Source organism: Malassezia globosa (genome assembly GCF_000181695.2).
Source record: "Malassezia globosa CBS 7966 chromosome Unknown mgl_sf_3.1, whole genome shotgun sequence".
NCBI lineage: Eukaryota > Fungi > Basidiomycota > Malasseziomycetes > Malasseziales > Malasseziaceae > Malassezia > Malassezia globosa.
The window spans coordinates 440,184-464,646 of record NW_001849871.1 but is presented as its reverse complement, the minus strand read 5'-3'; the positions used below and the strand labels follow the sequence as shown (position 1 = coordinate 464,646).

The window sequence follows — 24,463 nt, the reverse complement described above, 5'->3', positions numbered from 1 at the left end:
TTTTGGATATAAACTGGTATCGTATATTGTTTTATGAAAGGTAGGTCAAGAAAACCGCTAACATAAGCTCGGCTCTTGATATCACTTTACTTTCACATGATCGTTTACTTTTCTCGGACGCAAGCGATTCACTAATCCCAAAAATTACAAGACCATTACCCAGCCTACAGAACCTTTGGAACGATCTCATCAAACTCAAGAGTCAGCACTTCACAGAAGGGATGACAAAAACGCAAAACAATCAACCGAGACGAAATGTGTTGCTGACAAATGCATCAAGTAATCAAGCAACAATTGCTGAATTCATAGAATCATTGAGAAACTTAAAATAAAATAAATTCGGTGCTAGTCAATTTTGAATACATCAATATTTAAATAAATAAAATTATTATCTAAATATATTAATGTTCAAATATATTCAATGATTCTCGCAGGATTTCCCGCAGCGACGCAATTTGAAGAAATAAATTATGTTACCACACTTCTAGCGCTGTTTATGTAAATTTATTATTTTTAAAATCACAATTGTTGTATTTTCACCAATTTCGACTCCCGGTCTTTAAATAAAAAATTAATTTTAAAAAAAAGAACTTACAAAATGGTTGTGTTACCACCACTTTTGTTAATCAAAAATAATACTTTATTTTCGCTTACATCCAGCAATTTTTTCCAATTTTTACTGGGAGAGCCCGCTCGAGTGTGCATTGTCTCGGCCGAGTTCACTGAGTGCGTCGCCGCGTAAACGTGCACGCTTCTAGGGGAGACCCATGATCATCTGGTAATTAGCGTGCTTGCCAATCACGCGTCTGCTATTATTAGACTTGCACACCTTTTCTTTTTCGGAGAGTGTGTGTAAAATTTCAGCATACTTCTCATCAATCACTTTATAAATTGCGTCAGACATCTTTTCTGCCTAACTGTGACTTGTCTCGCTCTGAACCTGTGAGGGTGCGCACAATCGAGTCTAGGTTTACCTAGATAATATAGCTAATGTATCGGACGTTCCGCAAAATTGTGTCGCGAGTCGCGTTAATTACAGCGACACGTGGCTTTAAACTACTTATACTACCGATCGTAAAACTGCTTGATACGGACGAATAACATCTTTTAGTGCCTCCTTTTGTGCAACGGACATTTGGTCAACAAAATTTGTGCCAGATTCGAAGATACCCTTTAGACCAACAAAGTCAAAGTCAGTGCTAACGCTTAAAGAACTGCCGTTTTCCATAATTTCGATGAGGAAATCACAAATTGCTTTGAGGGTGTCACTTTCTTTACTTCCAAGCACATCATGAATTTCCTGAGTAAGCCAATGTCAGAACCCACCTTGTCCTGCAACACAAGTTCGAGTACACGCAAGCCCTGAGAGGTAAATATATAATGAAAAATTACATACTTTGATGCCAGTCCATGAAGCATGAAGGACTTCGAAAAGAGAGGATGCTTGCTTCACTTCACGATAAATAGCTTGAAAGTTAGATCAGAAGGAAAACTCACATTCGAAGAAAGAGACAGAACATTCGCTGCTGTAATGGCCACGTAAAGCCCGAGCGAACTTAAGGAGGTCATATTCGGAGCAAGTGAGCTGAGAATGTTAGTTGAACTTTTACTTTACCTCATCAGTAGAAGCTGACAACTCAGGTGTTGGCATTTTAAGTGCTACTGAAAGCACCTCCAACATAGCAATTACCCAATTTTTCTAATGTTAGAGGTTATAACGAACCTTGCGCATGGGTCCATAAGACAGCATAGATTTAAGGTCGCACTTATGAGTATCAGCGAAAAATGGGAGCAAAGTTGTATCGCGTTGGTCGCTCAGTCGATTTGCTGAACGGTTAGTTAGGCAATGTGCGTACCTTCAATTTTTCGCTTGAAGTCATGAACCAATTCGACAGCAAAGGCTCGCTCATTTTCGGCAAGGTTTTCAGTAACCAGTTTGCCTTGGATAATGTCAAGCAAGAGGATAATGCGGGCATACGATCCCTCAATACAGTCGTGGAATTCGCATAAATCAGATACTTGCGAAAATTTTCCATTCAAAAAAGCACGTCCAACAGCCTCAGGAACTTCAAACGAGCTTAGATCATAGAAGCCTTTGATATTTGATTCCCACTCGTTAGTCACATCAGCAGCATGGGAGCCTCCGAATGAAGCGTTACGATCAAGTGCAACGTGGGTAACAGTGTCTAGTTGTACAGCCTTCAGCTTTAGAGTATGTAAATGATTCATGGCCATCCTGGGACAACCAAGGCGGAGAAGCACTCGAATCAAAAATATTCGAAGTTTATAAGCGTGCTCACTTTTTTGGCATGCGGAAGAAGCGATGGACGCGGCTTGAACAAGACCCTTGGTGTCAGGTGAGGACAAAAGCGCCTTGTAAGCAGCCATTAGAGCAAGATCATCACCGGGCTGCATCTCAGTGGAAGGAAGGCGTACGTGCTGGAGAGATTCTTCATGTGCTTTCAAAAGTTCCTCAACTGAGAAACTACAGCCGATTGTGTCGAAAAGAAGAGACACTTTACCTGCATTGATTCTTTGATAGACTAGTGGTTCTGATGTGAGAATTTCGCGCGTCGAAAAGCATTCAAGCAACATGTCGCGGTGAGAAGCATTTAATGAACCAAAGTAAGGTCGCAAGTCATCAAAGCATGTGAGTTTGGAGGCATACTGTCTAGCATAATCGAGCACTAGTTGCGGATAATCAAGTCCAGCAGGCGTTGCAAGATCAAGTTCAGCAGAAAGACGACACAGCTCAAGAACGCCCAGGAATGAACCCCGATCCTTCCAGCCGTCTTGTTTCGCAGCATCCAAAATAACCTGAACATCTGAAGCATCCATAGATCCATGAGCTAATTCAGCCATAGTTGCGGTGAAAAGAGAGATGACGGCCCAGTTTCGGTCGCCCTTCATAATGCGCGTTCGACAGTCACTGAGAATGCTTTGCTTATCATCTAAAATCTTCCAGCACTCGCGGACCTGGAACTGTATTCCGAGATCTTTGTTCACAAGTTCTTGAATGGGGGCCAGTTTAAGCATTTCTAACGCTTGAGCTAGCCGAGATTCGCCCAATAAAATGAAGAAATTCAGGTACAGGGAAAAGGTTTCCGCTGTAAAACTCTGTGCAGTCAGCTGTTGCTCGTTCAAAAGACGTAGGGCGATGTCCAACGTAAGCTTAGAACCTGGCGGCTTGACCCGCTGTGAATAAAGTATGGCGACTTGAATGTAGCGCCAAAAATCCTGTGCATTTTTGCTTGAACGGAACCTCTTTAAGAGCATTTGCGACGCACGTTGGAACATTTCGGCCTTCACAAGAACGACCAATGCACCGTCAGCTAACTGGTCGTCTTTTGGGTGAGCATTACTTGCAGCCATGTACAAATCTGCTAGCTGATGTGTCTTTCCAATACGTGGAAGCACATATTCGAGAGGAGACAATACGTTTAGATCGACACTTCCTTGCAATAGTTTCGTGGCCTCACGATCTGCTTCCTCGCGATGACCTAGTCGGAATAATGCCAAGGTTTTGAGGGCACTTGCCAATGGAAGTGGTCCAGCTGATAGTAATTCATTTGCTTTATAAACGGCTTCTGCAAACTGTCCATCATCCAAAGCATTGTACACCTCAATGCATTTGTATTGATCAAATATGTTGCCTTTAGCAGATGTCATCGTGGTCGAAGTGAGGGCCTCCACAAGATGTGCTTGTTTGCACAATTCCATTTCCTCTTTATGGAACAGAGTGACGCATCGTTGGTGACTCTGTCCAGTCCATACGCAGTAGAGCATGTGAACAATAACGATGCACAAATATCGAGCCCTTCATTTCCTGAAATCCAAACTTCACCGACCCTGCTGGTGCATGTGGCTCGAACCTGCCCTGCACATGAAGAACGTCAGCGTGTCCGATCTTTCCGACCAGATTCTCTCTTTCTTGAAAGCCCGTCTCCTTCACCGTCAAGAACACAGGCTACAAATCCAAGAGTTCAGAATGGTCAAGAACAAAAAGCTCAACTTGATACTCGTTTTCGCTCCTCTATCGAGCGCCAACGATGGCGCGAAGCTAATCGGAAACGTCGATCACGCTCAGATACCATGCGTGACTTGATTGTATATCTGGATCCAACACCTGTTGATCCGCAAACAGGTGTGCTGGGCAGATTCTACCAGCAGTTAAAAACACGTATTTTGGGTGATGGTGCTTGTTGTTTAACTTGCACGGCATCTCCTTTAGACCACATTGGTGACAAGATTATCGGTCGCGTGATGTTTGAACGCAAAGCTCGCTCCAAATACGACCCTGTCCTACAACATTGGGAACCTCTGGAGGAAGAGCAAGTTGTACGGGAACCGACTGTTGTATTTGTAATGACAGCTGAACAGGTTTGGGATAGTATGACAAATGAGTCACTCATGACGTCTCTTAAAGCGAATGAACCACGATCTACATTAGGACCCTTACAACGATTTGTGCTTATAATTGGCTTAGATGCATTATTCCGACGAATTCGTGCAAAAAAGAATCGCACGTATGCTGAAATGATCCGTCAACGCATCGAAGGCAATATGACAGCACAGGTGCAAATGCCAGATGATCAAACACGAGAACACATGGAGCAGCGTCTATTACAGTTGCAGCTTCGACACCAATGTCATGTAGTGCGAGTGACTCAAGCCGAAGAAGCTGTTGAGTGGGTATATTCCATCGCATGCGACATCTCGATTCGTCCGTACAAACAGCTTGAAAGTGAATCGGTATACCATAAAGTTAACAAGGCGGCGTCAAGCAATAGCTTCAGCGCATATCGAGCGATGCTGGAAGAAATACCCCGTTGCACATCCAATGCTTCTGCAGCCATTACTGCCAAATATCCTACTCTTGCTTCGTTAATGCAAGCATATAAACAGGCATCATCAACAGAGCAAGCAGCGGACTTATTGACTAATTTGATATGCGACGGTCGACATCGGCGCCTTGGATCACAGCTTTCACGACGAATCCATTTGGCATTCACAACTTATGACGCAAAAGCTTCGGTTGAGTAGTAGTGCTCGAGCACGACAATATCGCCACGCCGGTGTTCATCAGGATGAAAAAAGGAATTCCAGAATCGCACTTTAGGTCGGTACCCCAATGCTGACAGCCTTTCCCCTACTGACACGTTGTTTTGTGATGTGTCCAGAAGAGAGGAGAAAAGGACCAGATGTGAAGGCCAGGGGTGACGCCATCCCAAATCGTACTCGGTGTGCTGGGCGATTTGACCCACACGATCATCAGGCAGCGTAAAAGAGGCCACAGACATAGCAGGGAAGGCTGGGTCAACCACAGGTGGGAACCGTGTGTTTATGTACTGTAGCGGGTCATGGAAAAAAAAGTCCGTCTGATCCCAATAGGTACTTTGAGTGCGTTGCGGTGGGGGACAAGCAAGAAACCACGCGAGGCCGGTATCACCAGTGTCGCCGGAGGCTTCAAGATAAGTTAAATGCATGTGGCTTTGCCACGGCGTTGAATGACACGGCATGAGGAAACCGATACTTTTGGGTGGCGAAGCACTGCGACCAAGCATGTGTATATACGACATGACATGAATTTGAGCGCGTGCATGAAAAGCACACACGTACGCAACGATTGGCACTTGAACAAATAGGAGAGCACGAATCCACCGAGGGACTGCTGACCACGCAGCTCGCACGGATGTGGTTGATTGCAATGGCTCCATACCTATAGCTGCAGCTAGATGCAGCCAAGGAACAAGGGGCTGGAGAAAACGGGTCTCTTTGTGGTGCAGACATGAACACACCAAAAGCGTCCAGACACAAGCCTGAAATAGAGTGAGGACGGATGCTGGGTCCCGAACACCGCGTCGATGCCACCAGCCGATCGCAACATAGGGCAAATGAATGGTCACAATGGATGGCATTCCGACCGAAAAATACCAGTGCCACGAGTTCATGCCATAGAATGATGAGACGCTATTCCAAAGATTCTCTCGGACAAAATTGAGAGAGGTCCATGACCAACTGTCATAATACATCGAGTCGATGTAAAACCCGGCGCCAAGTACAAGTGAGCTTGAATAATGTGAGCCTTTCCTCAAAATAAACACATACCCAATCCATAACGGTTCGCGAATAACACGCCAGAAACATTTGCAATGTAGAGCATCGTTCACGAGGCGCATGCCCAAGAAAGACCAAAGGACGAGACTCGTAGGACGAATCAAGACGGCTAACCATGCAGCGAATAGTGCCATGCGATAGGCACAACTGGATTTTGGCACACGCAGATGATTGACAGCTGCACGCGACAGAGGCCAATAATACAAGGCTATGCTGCAAACGGCTGCCTCGAAAGTATTGGAGAATGTACGTGAGGCCGTGTAAAGCCAGTACAAGGAAGTAAGATGCACAATGATCTTGCATTAAAATGTGGTTTCGAAGAAAAAAAAATAGAGTGCTAAAACGTACCCAAACTAGCGCCAGGCGGTGTCCAGCGATGCGAGTAACCAGATGGAAGGCAAACCAATCGCCAACGGCAGTAATCAAAGCCTGCTGAATCGCAGGTGCTGAAGTCTAGGTTGGAAAGTGGATTCAGAGACGTACAAAAACGAATGGGTTATCGATGTGCATTGCTTGCATAGCTTTGTACAAAGGCACAAACATCGCAGGATATACAACACTACGGATGGGCTTGCTTGTCATCCATTCCCACGTTTGGTATCCATATCCGAAAACGATGCGGTGCGCGATTTCAAGAGATTGCCAGTATTCGTCTGGCTGGAAAAATGTGCGGCTTGTAGCCAGTGCAGCGATCAAATGCACGGCCACAAGCAAACGAAGGACCATGGGTCACCAGTAGTCGAAACGCCTCACACCTACTTGCGCACGCTGATTCTCCCAAATCGAGTGCAAACGCCGTGAACTGCCATGGGGCGGCATTGGTGCTGTGGAGAAAATTATGTTGAAATATGCGCATAAGCATGACTAAGCTTGTCCAAGTGCCAGACATGTCCGACCCGTCAGGAAAAGCAGGTATGGACTTCTGGCCACCCCCTCCCTCTGTCTACATTCGGATGCCATGAACAACGAGCAACCCGCGTCCAACCAAGAATCACAGCGAGAACAGATAAAGCCCTCACTGCCTACGATCAATTTTCCAGAAGCTGAACACCCGAGAGTGAGTGTACCAAAGGGCGTAGCGGGTGGGTTTGCAGGCATCAACGCGCGAACGCGAGAGAAAGCAGCGGCTAAATTGCCGCCGAGTCTGCGCGCGAAACTAGAGGAGAATGCACGCCTCTCGTCATTAGGATCACCGACAGGTACATCAGGCTCGGCCACGGTCATGGGTCACGCGGAGAAAATTGATCCTTCCTTACTAATGCCCAAGGGTCCTGTGCCAAGACCTGTGATGCCACCAGCACGACCGCGGCCCAATTTGCGGCTCAGCGATATGGGCGCTCTGCAAGCGCGCGCTGGTGCTGAGGGAGCTAAGAACCTGAACCGCGCTGGACCGTCGAATCGACCGAACTTGTCGCTCGGAATGCTGCCTGAAGCAGCGAAGCCCGATACGCCATTTGGCAGTTTCAGCAAAATCGTGGATCCATCCGGCCGCCTTGTATTCGATGGGAAGGCCGTGTTGCATGCATCAGGGGTCGAATTCAAAAACGGCACGACCTTCAACATCAATATGGACGAGCTGGAGTTGCTGGAGCAGCTGGGTCATGGGAACTATGGCACCGTGACACGCGTGCGTCACACACGCACAGGCGTGGAGATGGCCATGAAGGAGATTCGTTTGGAGCTCGATGAGGCGAAGCTGAATGCGATCATCATGGAGCTGGATATCCTTCATCGGGCCATTGCACCGCAGATCGTCGAATTTTACGGCGCTTTCTTCGTCGAGTCATGTGTGTACTACTGCATGGAGTTTATGGATATCGGGAGTCTCGAAAAGCTCACTACTGGACGCCATTGCGTCGTACCTGAAGATGTGCTGGCCCACATTACTCTAAACACGGTCAAGGGTCTGAGCTTCCTGAAAGACGAGTTGCAGATTATTCATCGCGATGTGAAGCCGACGAACATTCTGATCAACTCGCGGGGAGAGGTAAAGCTTTGTGACTTTGGGGTATCTGGGCAGCTGGAAAAAAGTCTGGCAAAGACCAATATTGGTTGCCAGAGCTACATGGCACCAGAGCGGATCAAAGGGGATCCACGCAGCATGATGAATACATATACGGTTGCATCAGACATTTGGTCGCTGGGCGTTTCTCTTGTGGAAATCACCATGGGTACATACCCATACCCACCTGAGACATTTACGAATGTATTCGCACAGCTTCAGGCCATAGTTGAGGGTGCGCCACCGCGGCTGCCCACACCGTCTTCTGAGCCCATCACCGTCACGATGCCGAACGGCACGACTGTGGACCTCGAGCTGGGCACATGTGAATACTCAGCCCGGGCGTGTGACTTTGTTGCGCAATGCCTTTGCAAGATACCCGAGCAGCGACCAACATATGCCCAACTTCTCGAGCACCCATTCCTCACCCACGTTCCAGATGTCGATATGGCCGCTTGGGCCGCGCATGCACATGCCACGCGCCGAGTGCCTGCTAAGGACGAGCATGCCGCACCGCCTGTACCACCATCGTAAGCTTGGAGATAGTTTAATGTACCATGCATCATAATCATCATCACATTGCACAAAGACCTATCTACAAATATGCTCTGGATCATCCAAGGGAGAGATCAAGTCGCCCTGCTGTCTCGTCAGACTCTTTCTGGGTGTCTGACATGGAGTTCGTGGGTGTCGTTGGTATGCCCGCTGCACTATGCTTGCTGTGCGTCCCAAACACTTCGTCGAGTGTTTGCAGCCGAAGTGAGCGGGTCATCTTCGTCAGTATATCATCATACGAGCCGGTTGCTGTCTTGGTTTGCGACTGTGGCCGTGCTTCGTCTTTGCCGACATGCCAGGTTGCTTGCTCCGGCTCGGTGCTATGCCGTGCAAGCTCAAGCGCTGGCTCCGTAACCCTTGCATCAATCATCGCGACCAGGTCCAGAGCATCGCCTGCAGGCCCCGACATACTAGAGGCGCTATCGGATCGTGTGTGAGGACGCCTGGGTAATGCAAATGCCGGTGTCGGCGACGGACCCATAAAGACCCGCGAATGGCTCGGACTCGTCGCACCTACAGATCCCGACTCAGGCGGCAACATGGCCCTGTCCAGCAGCCGCCGTTGCTCCCTCCTGGTGCTCCAGCTCCGAGCTGCTCCTGCTGTCTGGTCGTCACGAGATGGCGACGTCCGCCGTTGCCTGTACGATGGCTGCCGAGCATATCGGGGGATCCGCTCAGGCTTGCCGCGACGAGTCACAGACGAGGCCTCTATGGGTGAGCCATCGGCTTTGTATGAGCCGTGCCGCTGTGACATGGCCGTATCGAAGCTGCCGGCTGCACAAAGAGGAGGTGTAAGCGTAAGTGAACTGGGAGATAGTGTGGTCGAACGAGCTGAAGTGGAAAACAAAGTCCGCAAAGCACCTGGTTCGCAAAATTGTGTCGAGACAAGAGATGTCCCTGGCCCTCGATGCCGCCGCCGATGCGAAGCCATAGATGAAACGGGTATGGCCCAGGGCGAGAGACGCGATGGCGATGTCGCGAGAGATGGACTCGCAGACAGACCTAGAGACGCGCGGGGCGTGCGATTTCCAGGATCGAGGGGCCGGCGCGCATGAGCATCTTGGGTCAGCATAGCCTGAACAAGAGGTGAAGTCGGACGCATCTTGATCGATATGGGAGACTTGTCCTTGTGCTCCATCAGCAACTCCGTCACTTCACACGAGTCAATGCGGCACTCAAGCGAGCCCATGGGCGTAGCGATGGGCGCAAGGGACCATGACTTTGCTTTCAAAGGCATGGGCGTCGCCGGTGCAGGCCCTTCAGATATGTGCACTTCGATAGCCAAGTTCTGTGCCATGCGCTGATCGGTGCGGATCTGCTGGCAGACCGACGAGATCGGCAACGCATGTGCCATGGCATAGAGTGTGCGGAAGTGCACAATACCTTGCTTGTAGACAGCTGGCAAGCGCTCCGCCTTCAGTGCGTCATCGGACCGGGCACGTAGATCGAGTTGCCATCGCTCCAGTACAATGCTGTGAGTCTTGGCACTGCTGAGTCGTTTCGATCCGTGCGGTGTCGCTGCATATACATCGCAAGTCTCGTCCATACCCAACACACGCAGACTCACACTCACAAGGAGTGAAGGCACAATTTGTGGGGCAGATGAAAGAGCGCTCCACGTCCGCAAGGCTGGCCGGTACGTCTCGTATTCATCGAGCTCGAGCGAAAACTGTTCGTTAGTACATAGCGACGCGCACGTACCCATTTGTTCCGACGACCATCTGCGACACTGTTGTTCATGCTTCCATGGCTATTTCTCGAGCCAGCGCTGCCAGCGGTAGAGCCTCCTCTTACGCTATGGGGCTCTCCAGGTTTGGAACGACTTGTGCCGCGGCTTTCGCACACAACAGCCACAGTCTTGGCATAGAACTGGTACAGTACAGCATCCATTCGAGACATTCCCCGCTCCGCGGCCTCTCGTGCCGCGGGCATGGTATACGTTTGTCACTGATGCCGTCAATGCCAGCTAGCTGCACGACTTCAGTGACGCAACTCGCTTCCTTTTCAGCGTGCACAGACCGACGCCACTGCCCGGACACCCTTTGGGTCCTTTCAATGGCCGCTACGTACGCATCGCATGCACGTCTCCACTCGGCGTCACCCCATCCCACCCCACTCTTCTTTTCTCACGTGATTGTCTGTGGAGGAGGGTGCTTGGTCATTCAGATGGCGAGTGAGAATGCGTGCGGGTGGGGAGGGTGGTGTGTGTGTGTGTGTGTAGGTGCATCGCCCGCAGGCAGTGTGAAGGCTCGTGGAGCGCACCGCTTTCTCAGCTCAAGTTTGTTGTGCCACTCGCTGCACGCGCAGACATTGTTGGGGGGAAAGCTCTTGGCACTGCCGCTGCACCCACTTGTCAGACCGTTGCCTGACACACAGACTAAGCACCTGAATCCACGTGCGCCGCAGTCGTTGTTGCGGTAGCTTTTTGCTCCAGAGTTCCATGCATTCACGCGGCCGCCAGTGGAATGCCTACGAGACGTTTCTCCTGCAGAATGCATCGCAGATCACATCCCTAGAATCGTCTCTTCGAAGCATCACCTACTTTTTGCCAGGACGCTTCAAAGATGCTGAACTAGCTGGCGAGGCCATCTATGCACTCGTGCACCTGCTTAGCCTGTACCATGACTCGGTCCTATTCCGGATCGTGTACTCACATGGCACACGCGATGCAAAAGTCGCCAACGTGCTTGCAGGAGCAAATATCCCCAAGCTGTCCCTTCATGCACGATACACGTCGTATTGGTGCACGGTGAGCAAGCGCTACGGCTATGCAGCAAGGGCGCTTATGCTCATTGAGGCGACGCAGCTGCTCGCCGAAATGGTCGCACGTCGTAAACTCAACAAGCAGCGTGCATGGGATGTCGTGATTGCCATCGAGGTCGTCAAGGCTTTCTTGCGCTTCACACTCGTCCGCACCACTCAAGATCGTCCCGTCATATCGCCACCACTACCCCAGCGTGAATTTGACCCTGCGCAGCTCGAGCGAAACCCCGCGGCTTTGCCAATGACCTGGCGTGGCGAGCGAACAGGCTGTATCAGGCGCTCATTGGCATCGATGGCCGGTCGCGATGCGTACGAGCAGCTCCTGTCGTTCACGCTCACTGAACAGGATGTGTCTGCACCGCCGCTGCTAGTGCGCGCGTTCCAGAACAACATGGCGCGCTTTGCTGAATCAGTTTGGATCCTACGCCCATGCATCTACGTGATCCTGCTCCGAATCTATGGCGCACGCGATCCGCGGCCCTTTACCACGTCGTTCGTGGTAGAACTGCTGGCACGCACACTGAGAACCAATGCGCTAGTGCCACGCGGCAAGAGCGCTTCCAACTTGCCGCCGCCACCCACGACATCCATCTCCCTGTGGCTCTCAGTCCTGGGCATCGAAAACTCGTTCCTCGACTGGCTCGCTAGCTCTTTGTCAGTCCAACCCCGCCACCCCTCCCTCAAGCCCGTGAGTGCCGTCGAGGGTGAGGAGTGGACTGCTCGTAAGCGCTCTCTTTGGTGGTACCTGCTCCGCGGCCCCGTCTGGTACCGTTGGACACGGCCAAAAATTGCCCACTTCGTCACACGCACCGAACACCGCCGCATCATTGGTTTCTTTGGCTCCATCGCCAAGGAATACCTGCCTCTGATTGACGAATACTATTACTACGCGGCGGTCTAACCGCCGCCGTGACCGCCACCGCCACGTCGCCACACCACCACAACTCTTTCCCGGCCGGCAGAATCATGCCATACGTCGCACTGTGTCACATAATGATCGCCACCATGTGCCTGCTGGACTCGGGCTGTCTCAAAGTTCGCCCTCACTGTCGGGGCCTGCCCTGCACCGACCTCCATCACCATGCAAGGTAAGTCTGACGTGCCTAATGCCCCTGGTGATGCTGGAAGCGTCGACTCATTCAAAGATATTAGCCCCTGTTCGTATAGCCAACACAGTCGTCTGTAATAGCCCAGCCCGTCCAATTCAGGGGCACTTCCAACAAGCGCACCGTGTGATTCATAGTCGCGTACACTCGCGTCAAGATCCTGCCAGGCATCGGCAGCAATGTAGGGCGGATTACACACCACGAGATCAAATGAGCCTAGGAGCGCCATACTGTGGTCATCGAGCATGTCTGCATATCGAATAGATACAAGTGCATCATCGCTGTCGTCGTCACCATCAAGCGCATGGGCCTTGGCATTCTCACGTGCGAGTTCCAGCGCTGCTGCATCGCAGTCGACGGCCGTGATATGAACGTCTTTATGCATTCGCAAGCCATGAGCCAGTGTAAGAGCAATGCATCCGGTGCCTGTGCATAGATCAAGTATTCGCAGGGGCCGTGGTCGTGCGTCCAGGCTAGCCTGTACTAGTGCCAGCAGATCGAGAGTCCATGCCTCGGTCTCGGGACGCGGTATGAGGACAGGTGCGCGGGTTCGTATTTCCAGTGGCCCAAATGGCTGGTGTCCTGCATAGGGATGAATATTCGATTCAACTCCAAATGAGGGAGCGATGCGCTCGTCCCAACACTGAGCCGAGCGATTGTGTCACGTACCAATCACGTAGCTAAGTGGCTCATTTCGTGCTGCGCGCCGAGCGATTTCCATCAGTTCATGCATAGCTTGTGCATTCCATGCAGATGTAGAGGCCAAACGGTGCCGTGCACGCACCTCGTCCGCTAGCCACCGCGCTTCCTGTCTGCACAGATCTGCATCACGCCGTTGCTCAAGCAAAATCCGGAGCGCCACCGAGTAGGGCGATGCAGTTCTTCTTTCGCGAACAGAGCATCTAGTACTTGCCAGGAATGCAGCGCTGCGCCCTAATTGCATTGTTGCTACTATCGCACACCCAGGCCGTGTTCCAAGACACGAGTGTAATGTGTGTGTGCGAACGTGTGGAGAAATGCACTATCCAGGTCGATTAGAGTTCGTAATTGTCGTCTCAGACATGTGTCTCTATGTTGCTCGAAGCGGTGAATCCATACGCAGCCAATCTCACTTCGCCCCTTGTTCATCGATCGTCATCTCCCTACTGCGCTTAACTGATAGCCCAATTCGCTAGATGTGCAGCTGACGTGCTGCTTTTCCGAGCGCCCAAATGGTGAAGGAGAACTTGTAATTCGGGTAAGAAATCGCACAGTTGCTGAACTCGTTAGTCTCTGTCACAACGACTTGAAGCTTCTCTCTCTCTCTTTCTCTTTTTTACTTACTGGTTAAAGATGCCCTCAATTTGCTCCTGTGCCCACGATCCATCGGGAAGCTGGCGCTGCATGATCAAAGTAACGGCTCGTTGGATCGGCTTTGCCTCGGGATATCCTGCATGCAAGAGCCCAATGATCGCCCAGGACGTCTGTACGACTTGTGAGTCAGATTGCACGTATTCGTGCGTTTCACAAGACTTGTAACTCTCGCCCCAGCCACCATCCTCACGCTGCTTGCTCAGCAAAAATGTGCATGCTCGGCGTACAGGCTCACTGTTCTCATACGTATAGCCAGCGTGCTTTAGGCTTTCAAGAGCAAACATCGCAGCATACGTGAAACATATAGCCCACGAGCCGTACCAGGATCCATCTGGTCGTTGCGCGCCTAGAATATACTTGACAGCCCTTTCGACAGCGGCATCAATCTCAGCTGAGCGGTAGTCGTCATACTGCTGGAACATGCGCAATCCTGACACCACTGACGTCGTACACTCCGGGTATGCATATTCGACCATGATATTCCCAAACACTTCGGCTGGATTGAGCCACTCCGTGAAGCTGGGCCCGTTGATCGTTTCGTACGATGCATAACCGCCACCTGGATTCTGCATCGACAGCAGCAGATCCACAGTATCTCGTAGCCGACGCTGAGACACCGGTCTGCCCAGCGATGCGCCACTCGCTTCCTGAAGCATCAAAACACCTTTCAGACCCTCGGCCGTGCAGTCGCTAACCGTGTAGCCCTGCTCACGCGTGCTGAAAGGCCAGGCTCCCTTGGTCGCGAACCGATACGCTGTGCGATGAAAACGAGGATTCTCACGGATCTGGCACATATCAAGCCATGATAAGATGCGTCTACAAATCTCGTGATTCGCTGGTTTCGCAGAGAGTCCCGACTCACACATAGCCTGGGCGATAAATGACGTATCCCACAGCTGACTTCCATTCGTCCCAGTCATCATAAGTCCTTCTGCACCCATCCACGCAAAGTCTTTGAGTTTCTCGCGGTGACGTTCCATGGCCTCACTGTTCGGACCATCGACAATCCAGCGTACAATGTAGTTCAGCATCTTGTTCACAGGACCAAGACACTGGAAACTTGTGTTGCTATCCTCCTTCACAATCAGTTCGTACGCTCGCTTCATTCCTGCCTCACGGAGTGATGGAATGTGAATGTGCTCGTATTTGCCGAGCACGTAGAACAAGGCATTCACCACACGAGTATGCGGTGCATACAAATCAACACTCGCGACATGGTTCCGCTGCGCAGGCCAGTCAATATCCTTGTACGCGGTCGGGTACAGCTCTGCCCGTAGCGACTCGATAAGCGGAGTGACAGGCGCCGTAAACCGCTTCCCATACAGGAAGCCCATCGGCAAGTATACCATGCGTGTGTGAACCCACCAGCGCCATGGGTGAATCGGAACGAAGTCAGGCAGGACCCACAGCTCTGGCGGAATGGGATTCAGACCTTCCCAGTCGTACACGTTCAACACGGCAAGCCACAGCTTACCCCAGCTGGGAATACCTGCAGCGCCCCCCAGCTTCCACAGTGTGCCTCGCGCCTGCACCATCATAGGATGCTCAGCAGGGACACCCACAAGACGTAGCACCACATAGTTCAGTGCTGTGCCAAACACGGTGGAATGACCCTCGATGTGAATGCCCCAGCCGCCATCCTCGGGATGCCGCCGGTGCCACAGGTAGCGAGCAATTTCAATCCGCCATGGCTCAGGAATCGGCGTCTCTGTTACATACATGCCGATCACGAGTCCAGGCAAGAGAAACATGGGTCCGCCATATTCACCGGCAAAATGGCCATCACTCGACTGCAAGTGGCGATAGAACGCCAGTCCATTCTCTGCTGCCTCCATCGCACTTTTGGCAGGTGGATACGTCGGAAGACTCTGCGAATAAGTCTTCATCTTGCAACCATGCACGTACCGTCGGGAGGCCGAGCCAGTATTTGTCCTCTGGCGTCTGCGGCCACGATTCAGCTTCCTGTTCCGTGTCCAAGTAGTGCCATACATGCCGGCCTCCATCAGAGACACGCAGTCTCCATCTGGACAGATCCGTCTTTCCCAACGGCGGTGAATCTATCATAATGCTCATAGTAGCGATAGTGTTCGCTCCCAAAGCGCTTCCACTGTGTGTAGTCGTCTCTCGCTTGTTTCGCTCGTCCTAAGCTCACTCAAATCCACCTGGCCCATTCACCACCGCCACTCCACACACACACCCATCGATCGCCGCATGTTAGTGGGGTGCCTCCACAGAATCAACCAGTGTCTCCACACTCAACGAAGCTAATTCGCGCAGTGGGCTGGGCAGCAGGACCAGGCGTTGCCAGTACAAAATAAAATGATTGGAAATGTCTGCACTCTTTCTCGCCCCTCCCCACCCTCGGCCATTCGCTAGGAAGAGTGTGCGTGTGTGTCTGTTGCTCGTCAACCACCTTGTGATCATCACGTGCAATAGTGCTCTGTGTTGGTGACCACTTCATATTGCGTGCCTGCTTGTCTTGCTGCCTGGCTCAGACTTCCTCACCATGGTACGTGTGCTACACAGTATGCATTGCTCACATTCTAGTCCGCGCTATTCAATTTCCAATCGCTTCTTCTCGTTGTCCTTCTTGTCATCTGCACATGTACATACCTTCGCGCGGCTGCTCCTGCGCTTGTCGACCGAAACAAGAAAGGGTACGTTGCTTCGATACGAACTGGAGAGCCATAAGGCTAACGCACTTGACTTTTTAGCGTGATGGGCATCTTTTTCAAAGCGGCACGAATCGGTACGTTGTCGTGCACAACTGACACCCAGGTGAACGGTTATCGCCCTATTGTTGCATAGCTTGTATTGCAATGGCTATCTATATTGTGACATAGATATACGATCACGGAATCGGTTTGGGCATTCTTCTTCTTCTTCTTCTTCTTCTTCTCGTAAGACGGAAACTACAACGGCACTATATCATGATCACTCGAACCACCATTTCTAACCGAGAACTAGTGTTAAAGTGCGTGTCTGTGTGCCTGCTGTGATCTCCGTGCCATGTGGAGGCATACGCGGCCCCTTTCCAGACTCAACCTTGTGGCAGACAAAGACGAGACACACACGTAGCGCAACGCATCACTCTGTGTGTGTGTGTGTGTGTGTGTGTGTGTGATATGGTTTACCAGCAGCCTGCGTTGCACCGAGCTTGCTTGGATGGTACGTTGTTCGTTCGACAAACTGAGTTCAGGACACACGGCCCTTGTGCGCGACTTGCTGGAGACGTCCGAAGATGCACGTGCAGTGTTGGATCAGCCTGATGCGGACGGTCGGACACCATTGCACTGGGCTGCTTCCAGTGATGCCAAGTTGGATATCGTTGAAGTGCTATTTTCTGCCAGGATCCATCGATGTAAATGCACGCGACCACAGTGGCTGGACATCTCTCATGATCGCATCCTCGGCAGGGGCCTCGAGTATCGTCCGCTGGCTCTTACGACATGGCGCTGATGTACATGCCAGCAATACCAAACGCATCACAGCTCTGCATTATGCAAGCAGCAAGAACCATGTAGATATTGTCCGTGAGCTTCTTGAAGCGGGTGCCGACGTCAACGCGCTCGACGGCGCGAACCAGCGTCCTATGTACGTGATCAAGAGCGGGCATCCTTGCTCGCTATTGCGACCCGCTTTTTCCCGCACCCATCTAGTTTACTGACACGATTTTCTTCTCCCCCTGCAGACACCGAGCGGCTTCTGCTGGACACGACCATGTAATCCGTGTGCTATTGTCGCCACCGCCTCGCTCAGATGGCTCGCCACATCCAAAGACACGCGTGAACCCTGCCGACCGCCTCGGCAACACGCCACTACACCTAGCCATCGACTCCGCACATGCACAGACAGCCGCACTGCTGATTGATGTTGGTGGCGCGGACCGCCTGCGTGTCAATACGGACGGCATCGTGCCTGAGCAGATGGAAGGTGTCGGTGGTCTGGAACAGAAGCGCGTAAGAGACTTTTTGGCTCAGTCATTCGGGCCTATAGGTATCTAGAACAAGCGGCGGCGCCGGCCCAGTCCTGGCGCACCACTTGACATGCCGGGCGGATACCGGCCTGGTCGTTCATTCGCATTCTTGTAGCGACGATATGCTTCGTACAGGTGCACTGGCATAATAGGACCGCTTTCGTGTCGCTCTCGTTGCACGGGCAACGTGCGAGTTCCACCATTTCACCCACGAACACCTTGCCGACACCACTGACGGCCATGACAATGTGCTGGTTTACAGACTGCGACAATACATGGTTGACAAGCTGTACGATGTGTCAGCAGAGATTAGTTGTGAGAAAGTGGGTGTGAGTGTTGGTAGGAATTTCTTTCAAGAGCATTGCACAAACAGCGACATACATACCTTTCGAACGCCCCCCTTGTTAAGCGTGCCGCGTCGAGAAGCCATGTGTCTTTCGAGCTGGTCGTCGTCCATCAAGTGCGACAAAAGACTGTATAGAGAGGTACGTAATGATACATGTGCATGTGTATGTGTGTGTTGTAAAGCGTGTAAGTCAATATGCATGCGACAGAGCCGACGCCCTATGTATACGTACCCCATACTCCGCTGCTGGGCAGCATAAATCGCCTGCTGCCGTGAAAACTCGTCATCAGCGAGTGCATCGCCATCCGCCATATCAGAGTCGTCGTCACCATCATCTTCGTCGCGGTCATCGTCCGTCGCTTCATCTTTGCGCGCGTCTGTTTCTGTATCGGCGCTATCCGGTACTCGTGACGCGCTGCGCCGCGTTGTGTCTACACTGGTTGCACGCGTGCTGGATGATCGCTCGCGTGTTCGATTCGGTTCACTCTTGCGCCTTTTATTGCCTTTCTTGGACGTGGAAGATGGCCATGCGACAAGCTCATCATCGACTTCTTCTGCCATATCGACAGGCGTCGTTGCATCTGCACGACGTCCGCGCTTTTTGCTTGTCGTGGGCGTGTCGTCCATCGGTATCGTCAGTGAAGACTTTCCTAGAACGACAGCGTGCCTTTAATGCGTGTGTGTGTGTGTCTGTGTGTAAATATGTTGTCAGGGCTGCAGGGACAACCGTATAGTGACTCTAAGAGGTGAGGTCCTGCCACAGGCGTGTATGTATGGCGCCTGCTGTAGGCTACACCTCGATGCTGCTGCTGCTGCTCGCTTTAGTGTCTATCCTCCACCTGTTGCCTATTAGGGCATATGACGACAGCAGAGATGCAGGCGTGTGCGCATGGAATGGCAGTGACGGCACGTGAGGCACCCGTCGTCGCAATTGATCCACTCCACTGATAGAGTGAATGGCGGCACTTGGCAAGTTGCGGGCCCGTTTGGCGTGCACTTGGATGGCGAGAAGGGAAAATGCGGCACAATTTTTTTTTTTTCCCAGCGAGCTCGAGATCTTGCGTCTAATCTGACGCCGGCCTCCAAGGCGCGCCGTGCGAGACTCATTTGCCTGGGGAGAAATGGAATTTCACCCCTATTTTCCAACTGGGCCCAACCCTCCATCGGACAACGACTATGTCGAACGGCAACGTGGTTCTGACGCACCCCAATATCCACGATGGCTGGTTCCATGAAGAGAACCCGCAGTGGCCTGGACAGGCCATGAGCCTGCGCGTGCGCCGCATCCTTCACCACGAAAAGAGCCAGTACCAGGATGTCCTCGTGTTCGAGTCAGAGACGTATGGCAACGTGCTTGTCCTGGACGGTGCGATCCAGTGCACCGAGCGCGACGAGTTTGCATACCAGGAAATGATTGCACACCTCCCGATCAACTCGCACCCGAACCCACGCCGCGTGCTTGTGATTGGCGGTGGTGACGGTGGTGTGCTGCGTGAGATTGTCAAGCACGAGTCGGTTGAAGAGGCTATTCTGTGTGACATTGACGAGGCCGTGCCGCGCGTGTCGGCCAAGTACCTGCCCAAGATGGCCGAGGGACTCAACCATCCCAAGTCGACGGTGATCATTGGCGATGGCTTCGCCTTCCTCAATGACCCAAAGAACAAGGCGTCATTCGATGTCATCATCACCGACTCATCGGACCCTGAAGGACCTGCTGAAGTGCTGTTCCAAAAACCGTACTTTGAGCTGCTCAAGCAGGCTCTCCGCCCAGGCGGCCACATTTCCACGCAGGGTGAGAGCATGTGGCTGCATCTGCAGCTGATCCGATCGCTCACGCAGGCCACGAAGGAACTGTTCCCTGTGGCCGACTATGCGTACACACTGATCCCTACGTACCCAAGCGGCCAGATCGGGTTCGTCGTCTGCTCGCTGGATGCGAATCGCAATGTGCGGGAGCCTCTGCGGACGGTGCCGAACTGCTCGTACTACAACAACGATATCCACCGTGCCTCGTTTATCCTGCCGCAGTTCGCGCACCGCGTTGTCGTCGATGGCCAGCCGGCGCCTGGCCCTGTCATTGCTACGGGCTATGGCGAGAGCCGCGATGCACACACGCCGCCAAAGAAGGTACTGGTCCTGGGCTCTGGCTACGTGGCAGGCCCGGTCATCCAGTACCTCCTTCGGTTCCCGCAGTTCTCCGTGACGATTGGCTCCGCACGCCATGCCGCGAAGCTCGGCAAGCAGTTCCCACGCGCGCAGACGATGCAGGTCGATGTCAAGGAGGCTGCGTCGCTCAGTGCGGCCATCCAGCAGCACGACTTGGTCATTTCGCTGATCCCGTACATCTACCATGCGGATGTCATCAAGGCTGCATGCCAACACAAGGTCGACGTCGTCACGACTTCGTACGTGTCTGACGCGATCCGTGCGCTCGAGCCAGAGATCAAGGCAGCTGGCATCACCGTGTTCAACGAAATCGGCCTGGACCCTGGTCTTGACCATCTGTATGCCGTCAAGGCCATCAAGGACATCCACGATGCAGGTGGCCAGGTCAAGTCGTTCCTCTCGTACTGCGGCGGGCTCCCTGCGCCAGAGGCTGCGACGAACCCACTCGGCTACAAGTTCTCGTGGTCGTCGCGCGGCGTCCTGCTGGCTCTGCGGAACACGGCCAAGTTCATCCAGGGCAACCAGGCACACACCGTCAGTGGTCTCGACCTGATGGCGACAGCTAGGCCATACTATATCATGCCTGCGTTTGCCTTCGTCGCATACCCGAACCGCGATTCGACGCCATTCCGCGAGTGGTACGGCATCCCTGAGGCTGAAGAGTGCATTCGCGGCACGCTTCGGTACCAGGGCTTCCCAGAGTTGGTGCTCGCGCTGGTGCGTCTGGGCTTTCTTGATGAAAGTGCGCAAGACTGGCTCGCCTCCAAAGACCTGACGTGGTCGCAGCTCACTGCACGTCTCGTCGGCTCGAGCGCCACGGACGAGGCATCCCTGGTTCGTGCTGTGCGTGAACGCTGTGCGTTCCAGAACGACGAAGATGCGCAGCTCGTCCTGCGCGGCATGCGCTGGCTCGGCCTGTTCTCGAACGAGCCTGTCAAGGTCGGTGGCCTGCCTGAGCAACTCGCCAGTGGCACGGGCAACTTGCTCGACACGCTGTGCGTGAATCTGGAGGGCAAGTGCGCCTACGAACCTGGTGAGCGCGACATGGTCATGCTCCAGCACCGCTTCAGTGTGCTCACCAAGGACGGCGAGCACAAGACACTCACCTCGACGCTCCTTGACTATGGTGTGCCGAACGGCACGTCGTCCATGGCCAAACTGGTCGGTGTGCCATGCGGTATTGCAGCGCGCTTTGTGCTGGAGGGCCATCCGGCCATCAAGAAGCCAGGCATTCTTGCTCCCTACTCGTTCGACGTGGCGGAACCCATCCGCCTTGAGCTTGTGAAGGAGGGCATTGCACTTGAGGAGGCATGGGTGTAAGTACCTAGGAGCACGACGCGCGCGATCATAGGGCCATATGGCGGACAGCAGCGATGACGCTTCGCGCGCGCTCTTTTTTTTTTTTTTTATTCCTCCTTATCCCCTCCTTATCCCCTTCGTGCACTCTCACACCCACTCTCTACCTGTGGCACCCTCTGTAGACAACCATAGAGACACCGTGCAGAGTGCGTACAACCAATCCACACATAGTGCCATGTGCCCAGATGCGGGCGTGTTCTATGTCGCGCGCTACACACTAGCGAGGAGCGTCCGATTGATCGTTGCGTCCTGCCCAGCTCATACGGCCTTGCCGTGATCCACGTGACAAACGCGTGCGTGGCGATCAACGCGCGTCTGTCGACACGGTGGAGGTGTGTATTTGCCGGGCTCGCGCGGAACGCGCACAGCGTTGGCACACTGGTGGTGGCATGCGTGTGCGAAAAAATCCCAGCCGCATTGCTCGACTTGCCACCGACCGTTTCGTCTCGTCCAACACAACATGCGTGAGATTGTACACTTGCAGACCGGCCAGTGTGGTAACCAGGTCGGAACCAAGTTCTGGGAGGTGCTGTCTGATGAACATAGCATCGACGGCACCGGCAACTATGTAGGCACATCGCCCCTCCAGCTGGAGCGCATTAACGTGTACTACAACGAGGCGGCGGACAACAAGTACGTGCCACGCGCCGTGTTGGTCGATCTCGAGCCTGGCACGATGGACTCGATCCGTTCGAGCGCGCTGGGCCATCTGTTCCGCCCGGACAACTTTGTCTTTGGCCAGAGCGGTGCCGGCAACAACTGGGCCAAGGGCCACTACACCGAGGGCGCCGAGCTCGTGGACTCGGTCATGGACGTCGTCCGCAAAGAGGCCGAAAACTGTGACATGCTGCAGGGATTCCAGATCACCCACTCTCTCGGCGGTGGTACCGGCGCTGGTATGGGTACGCTGCTCATCTCCAAGATCCGTGAAGAGTACCCCGACCGCATGATGGCGACCTTCTCTGTGATGCCATCGCCAAAAGTGTCCGACACAGTTGTCGAGCCGTACAATGCAACGCTCTCCGTGCACCAGCTTGTCGAGAACTCCGACGAGACCTTCTGCATTGACAACGAGGCCCTCTATGACATCTGCTTCCGCACGCTCAAACTCAAGACGCCCACTTACGACGACCTCAACCAGCTCGTCTCCCTCGTCATGTCCGGCATCACGACCTGCTTGCGTTTCCCAGGCCAGCTGAATTCTGATCTCCGCAAGCTCGCCGTGAACATGGTGCCGTTCCCTCGTCTGCACTTCTTCATGGTCGGATTCGCGCCTCTCACCGCCCAGGGCAGCCAGCAGTACCGTGCTGCCACGGTGTCGGAGCTTACGTCGCAGATGTTCGACGCCAAGAACATGATGGCCGCCTCAGATCCACGCATGGGCCGCTACCTCACAGTTGCCGCGTACTTCCGGGGCAAGCTCTCGATGAAAGAAGTCGAGGACCAGATGCAGGCTGTGCAGATGAAGAACTCCTCGTACTTTGTCGAATGGATCCCCAACAATGTACAAACGGCCCACTGTGACATTGCACCCAGGAACCTGAAAATGTCCGTCACATTCATCGGCAACAACACCGCGATCCAGGAACTCTTCAAACGTGTGTCTACCCAGTTCCAGGCCATGTTCCGGCGGAAGGCCTTCTTGCACTGGTACACGGGCGAAGGTATGGACGAAATGGAATTCACCGAGGCCGAGTCCAACTTGGCCGATCTCATCAGCGAATACCAGCAGTACCAAGAGGCCACCGCCGATGACGACCTCGAAGAGTACGACGGCTACGAGGGTGAGGAAGTCTATGAGGACGAAATGTAGACACCCACTCGTGTCTACCCAGCAGATGGAGCCTGCGGAGCTCATCAAGCCTTGGATGCCAGAGTCCAGCCGGCAAGCACGTGTGCTGAGCAACTATGTGTGTCTGTCAGCATTTGACGCGTCCACATGCCTCATATGCGCCGCCACTGCTCTCTGGTGCTTGTTCCTAAGCTCCCGCCATGCCTGTCTCTGCCTCTCTGCCTTCGCCAGCGCTCCTCTAGTTGCGGGCCGACTTTGTAGTGTGCGTCTCACGCTCGTTCGTGCCTCCTTCCTCTTTTCTCTCTTCCCACGCCTTACACCCTGTCCCCATCCACCTTGCCTTGGCTCCTGTAGTTACGCCAATTCATGTAGACGTGGCTTCCTCCACGTGGTCCTTCGCGCGTTTTGCCTTTTTGGCTGTTTTTGACCTGCATAATACCTGCCGCCAGCCAGTCAAGACTTGGGAAGTGTCGCTCCCCCTCCTAGCGTCGAAGGCGCGTGCGTGACGAAAGAGAGGCTTGGGTATTTTGGCAATTTTATTCGGCCCCACACACATTCTCGACGTGCCAAGTTGGACCACATCGCTCACACAGAGCGTTCGCTACGGCCATGTTCAAGGTGAACAGGGGACCGCACTATGCGCGTGAGCTAGAGCAAGCTCGTCTGCGCGGCGTCTCGTTTGGTCCGCCGCATTCCCATGCACACAATGCGAACGCTCTGGTTGATGTGATCCGCAAGTTCACCAAGCACAACCCGTCCTTGACTGTCACGAGCCAGCTCGCATCGTTGGAGTTCGAGCTGCACAAGCACATAGCCGCCTTCTTCGATGCTGTGGGATATTCTGATGCATCTCACTCCAATGATAAACCTGGCGCAGTTTTGCTCCCGCCCGTCATGGAGCCTGGTCTGAGTGTTACGGCCGATGTCC

At 53.0% G+C, this 24,463-nt stretch overlaps 12 protein-coding genes across 12 annotated transcripts; 6 read left to right on the top strand and 6 right to left on the bottom strand.

The window, feature by feature from the left end:
- Positions 1-1,839: 1,839 nt before the first annotated feature.
- MGL_1539 (uncharacterized protein) lies at positions 1,840-3,669 on the bottom strand (the record flags this gene model as incomplete). Its single annotated transcript, XM_001731304.1, has 1 exon — positions 1,840-3,669. One exon carries the CDS (start codon positions 3,667-3,669, stop codon positions 1,840-1,842), a length of 1,830 nt encoding a protein of 609 aa, XP_001731356.1.
- Positions 3,670-4,092: 423 nt separating this feature from the next.
- MGL_1538 (uncharacterized protein) lies at positions 4,093-5,043 on the top strand (the record flags this gene model as incomplete). The annotated part of the gene is made up of 1 exon (XM_001731303.1): positions 4,093-5,043. The coding sequence occupies one exon, from the start codon at positions 4,093-4,095 to the stop codon at positions 5,041-5,043; it is 951 nt and encodes a 316-aa protein (XP_001731355.1).
- A 298-nt stretch (positions 5,044-5,341) lies between these two features.
- Positions 5,342-6,843, bottom strand: MGL_1537 (uncharacterized protein; the record flags this gene model as incomplete). Its single annotated transcript, XM_001731302.1, has 5 exons — positions 5,342-5,348; positions 5,620-6,069; positions 6,109-6,413; positions 6,466-6,570; positions 6,601-6,843. The coding sequence occupies 5 exons, from the start codon at positions 6,841-6,843 to the stop codon at positions 5,342-5,344; spliced, it is 1,110 nt and encodes a 369-aa protein (XP_001731354.1).
- Positions 6,844-7,075: 232 nt separating this feature from the next.
- On the top strand, positions 7,076-8,653 carry MGL_1536 (uncharacterized protein; the record flags this gene model as incomplete). The annotated part of the gene is made up of 1 exon (XM_001731301.1): positions 7,076-8,653. The coding sequence occupies one exon, from the start codon at positions 7,076-7,078 to the stop codon at positions 8,651-8,653; it is 1,578 nt and encodes a 525-aa protein (XP_001731353.1).
- A 79-nt stretch (positions 8,654-8,732) lies between these two features.
- MGL_1535 (uncharacterized protein) lies at positions 8,733-10,379 on the bottom strand (the record flags this gene model as incomplete). Its single annotated transcript, XM_001731300.1, has 1 exon — positions 8,733-10,379. One exon carries the CDS (start codon positions 10,377-10,379, stop codon positions 8,733-8,735), a length of 1,647 nt encoding a protein of 548 aa, XP_001731352.1.
- Positions 10,380-11,114: 735 nt separating this feature from the next.
- On the top strand, positions 11,115-12,338 carry MGL_1534 (uncharacterized protein; the record flags this gene model as incomplete). The annotated part of the gene is made up of 1 exon (XM_001731299.1): positions 11,115-12,338. The coding sequence occupies one exon, from the start codon at positions 11,115-11,117 to the stop codon at positions 12,336-12,338; it is 1,224 nt and encodes a 407-aa protein (XP_001731351.1).
- Positions 12,339-12,572: 234 nt separating this feature from the next.
- On the bottom strand, positions 12,573-13,486 carry MGL_1533 (uncharacterized protein; the record flags this gene model as incomplete). The annotated part of the gene is made up of 3 exons (XM_001731298.1): positions 12,573-12,592; positions 12,667-12,969; positions 13,213-13,486. The coding sequence occupies 3 exons, from the start codon at positions 13,484-13,486 to the stop codon at positions 12,573-12,575; spliced, it is 597 nt and encodes a 198-aa protein (XP_001731350.1).
- A 376-nt stretch (positions 13,487-13,862) lies between these two features.
- On the bottom strand, positions 13,863-15,782 carry MGL_1532 (uncharacterized protein; the record flags this gene model as incomplete). The annotated part of the gene is made up of 1 exon (XM_001731297.1): positions 13,863-15,782. One exon carries the CDS (start codon positions 15,780-15,782, stop codon positions 13,863-13,865), a length of 1,920 nt encoding a protein of 639 aa, XP_001731349.1.
- A 1,044-nt stretch (positions 15,783-16,826) lies between these two features.
- On the top strand, positions 16,827-17,900 carry MGL_1531 (uncharacterized protein; the record flags this gene model as incomplete). The annotated part of the gene is made up of 4 exons (XM_001731296.1): positions 16,827-16,870; positions 16,952-17,064; positions 17,205-17,490; positions 17,588-17,900. The coding sequence occupies 4 exons, from the start codon at positions 16,827-16,829 to the stop codon at positions 17,898-17,900; spliced, it is 756 nt and encodes a 251-aa protein (XP_001731348.1).
- A 324-nt stretch (positions 17,901-18,224) lies between these two features.
- MGL_1530 (uncharacterized protein) lies at positions 18,225-18,845 on the bottom strand (the record flags this gene model as incomplete). Its single annotated transcript, XM_001731295.1, has 1 exon — positions 18,225-18,845. The coding sequence occupies one exon, from the start codon at positions 18,843-18,845 to the stop codon at positions 18,225-18,227; it is 621 nt and encodes a 206-aa protein (XP_001731347.1).
- Positions 18,846-19,394: 549 nt separating this feature from the next.
- MGL_1529 (uncharacterized protein) lies at positions 19,395-21,704 on the top strand (the record flags this gene model as incomplete). The annotated part of the gene is made up of 1 exon (XM_001731294.1): positions 19,395-21,704. One exon carries the CDS (start codon positions 19,395-19,397, stop codon positions 21,702-21,704), a length of 2,310 nt encoding a protein of 769 aa, XP_001731346.1.
- Positions 21,705-22,203: 499 nt separating this feature from the next.
- Positions 22,204-23,556, top strand: MGL_1528 (beta-tubulin; the record flags this gene model as incomplete). Its single annotated transcript, XM_001731293.1, has 1 exon — positions 22,204-23,556. One exon carries the CDS (start codon positions 22,204-22,206, stop codon positions 23,554-23,556), a length of 1,353 nt encoding a protein of 450 aa, XP_001731345.1.
- Positions 23,557-24,463: the final 907 nt, after the last annotated feature.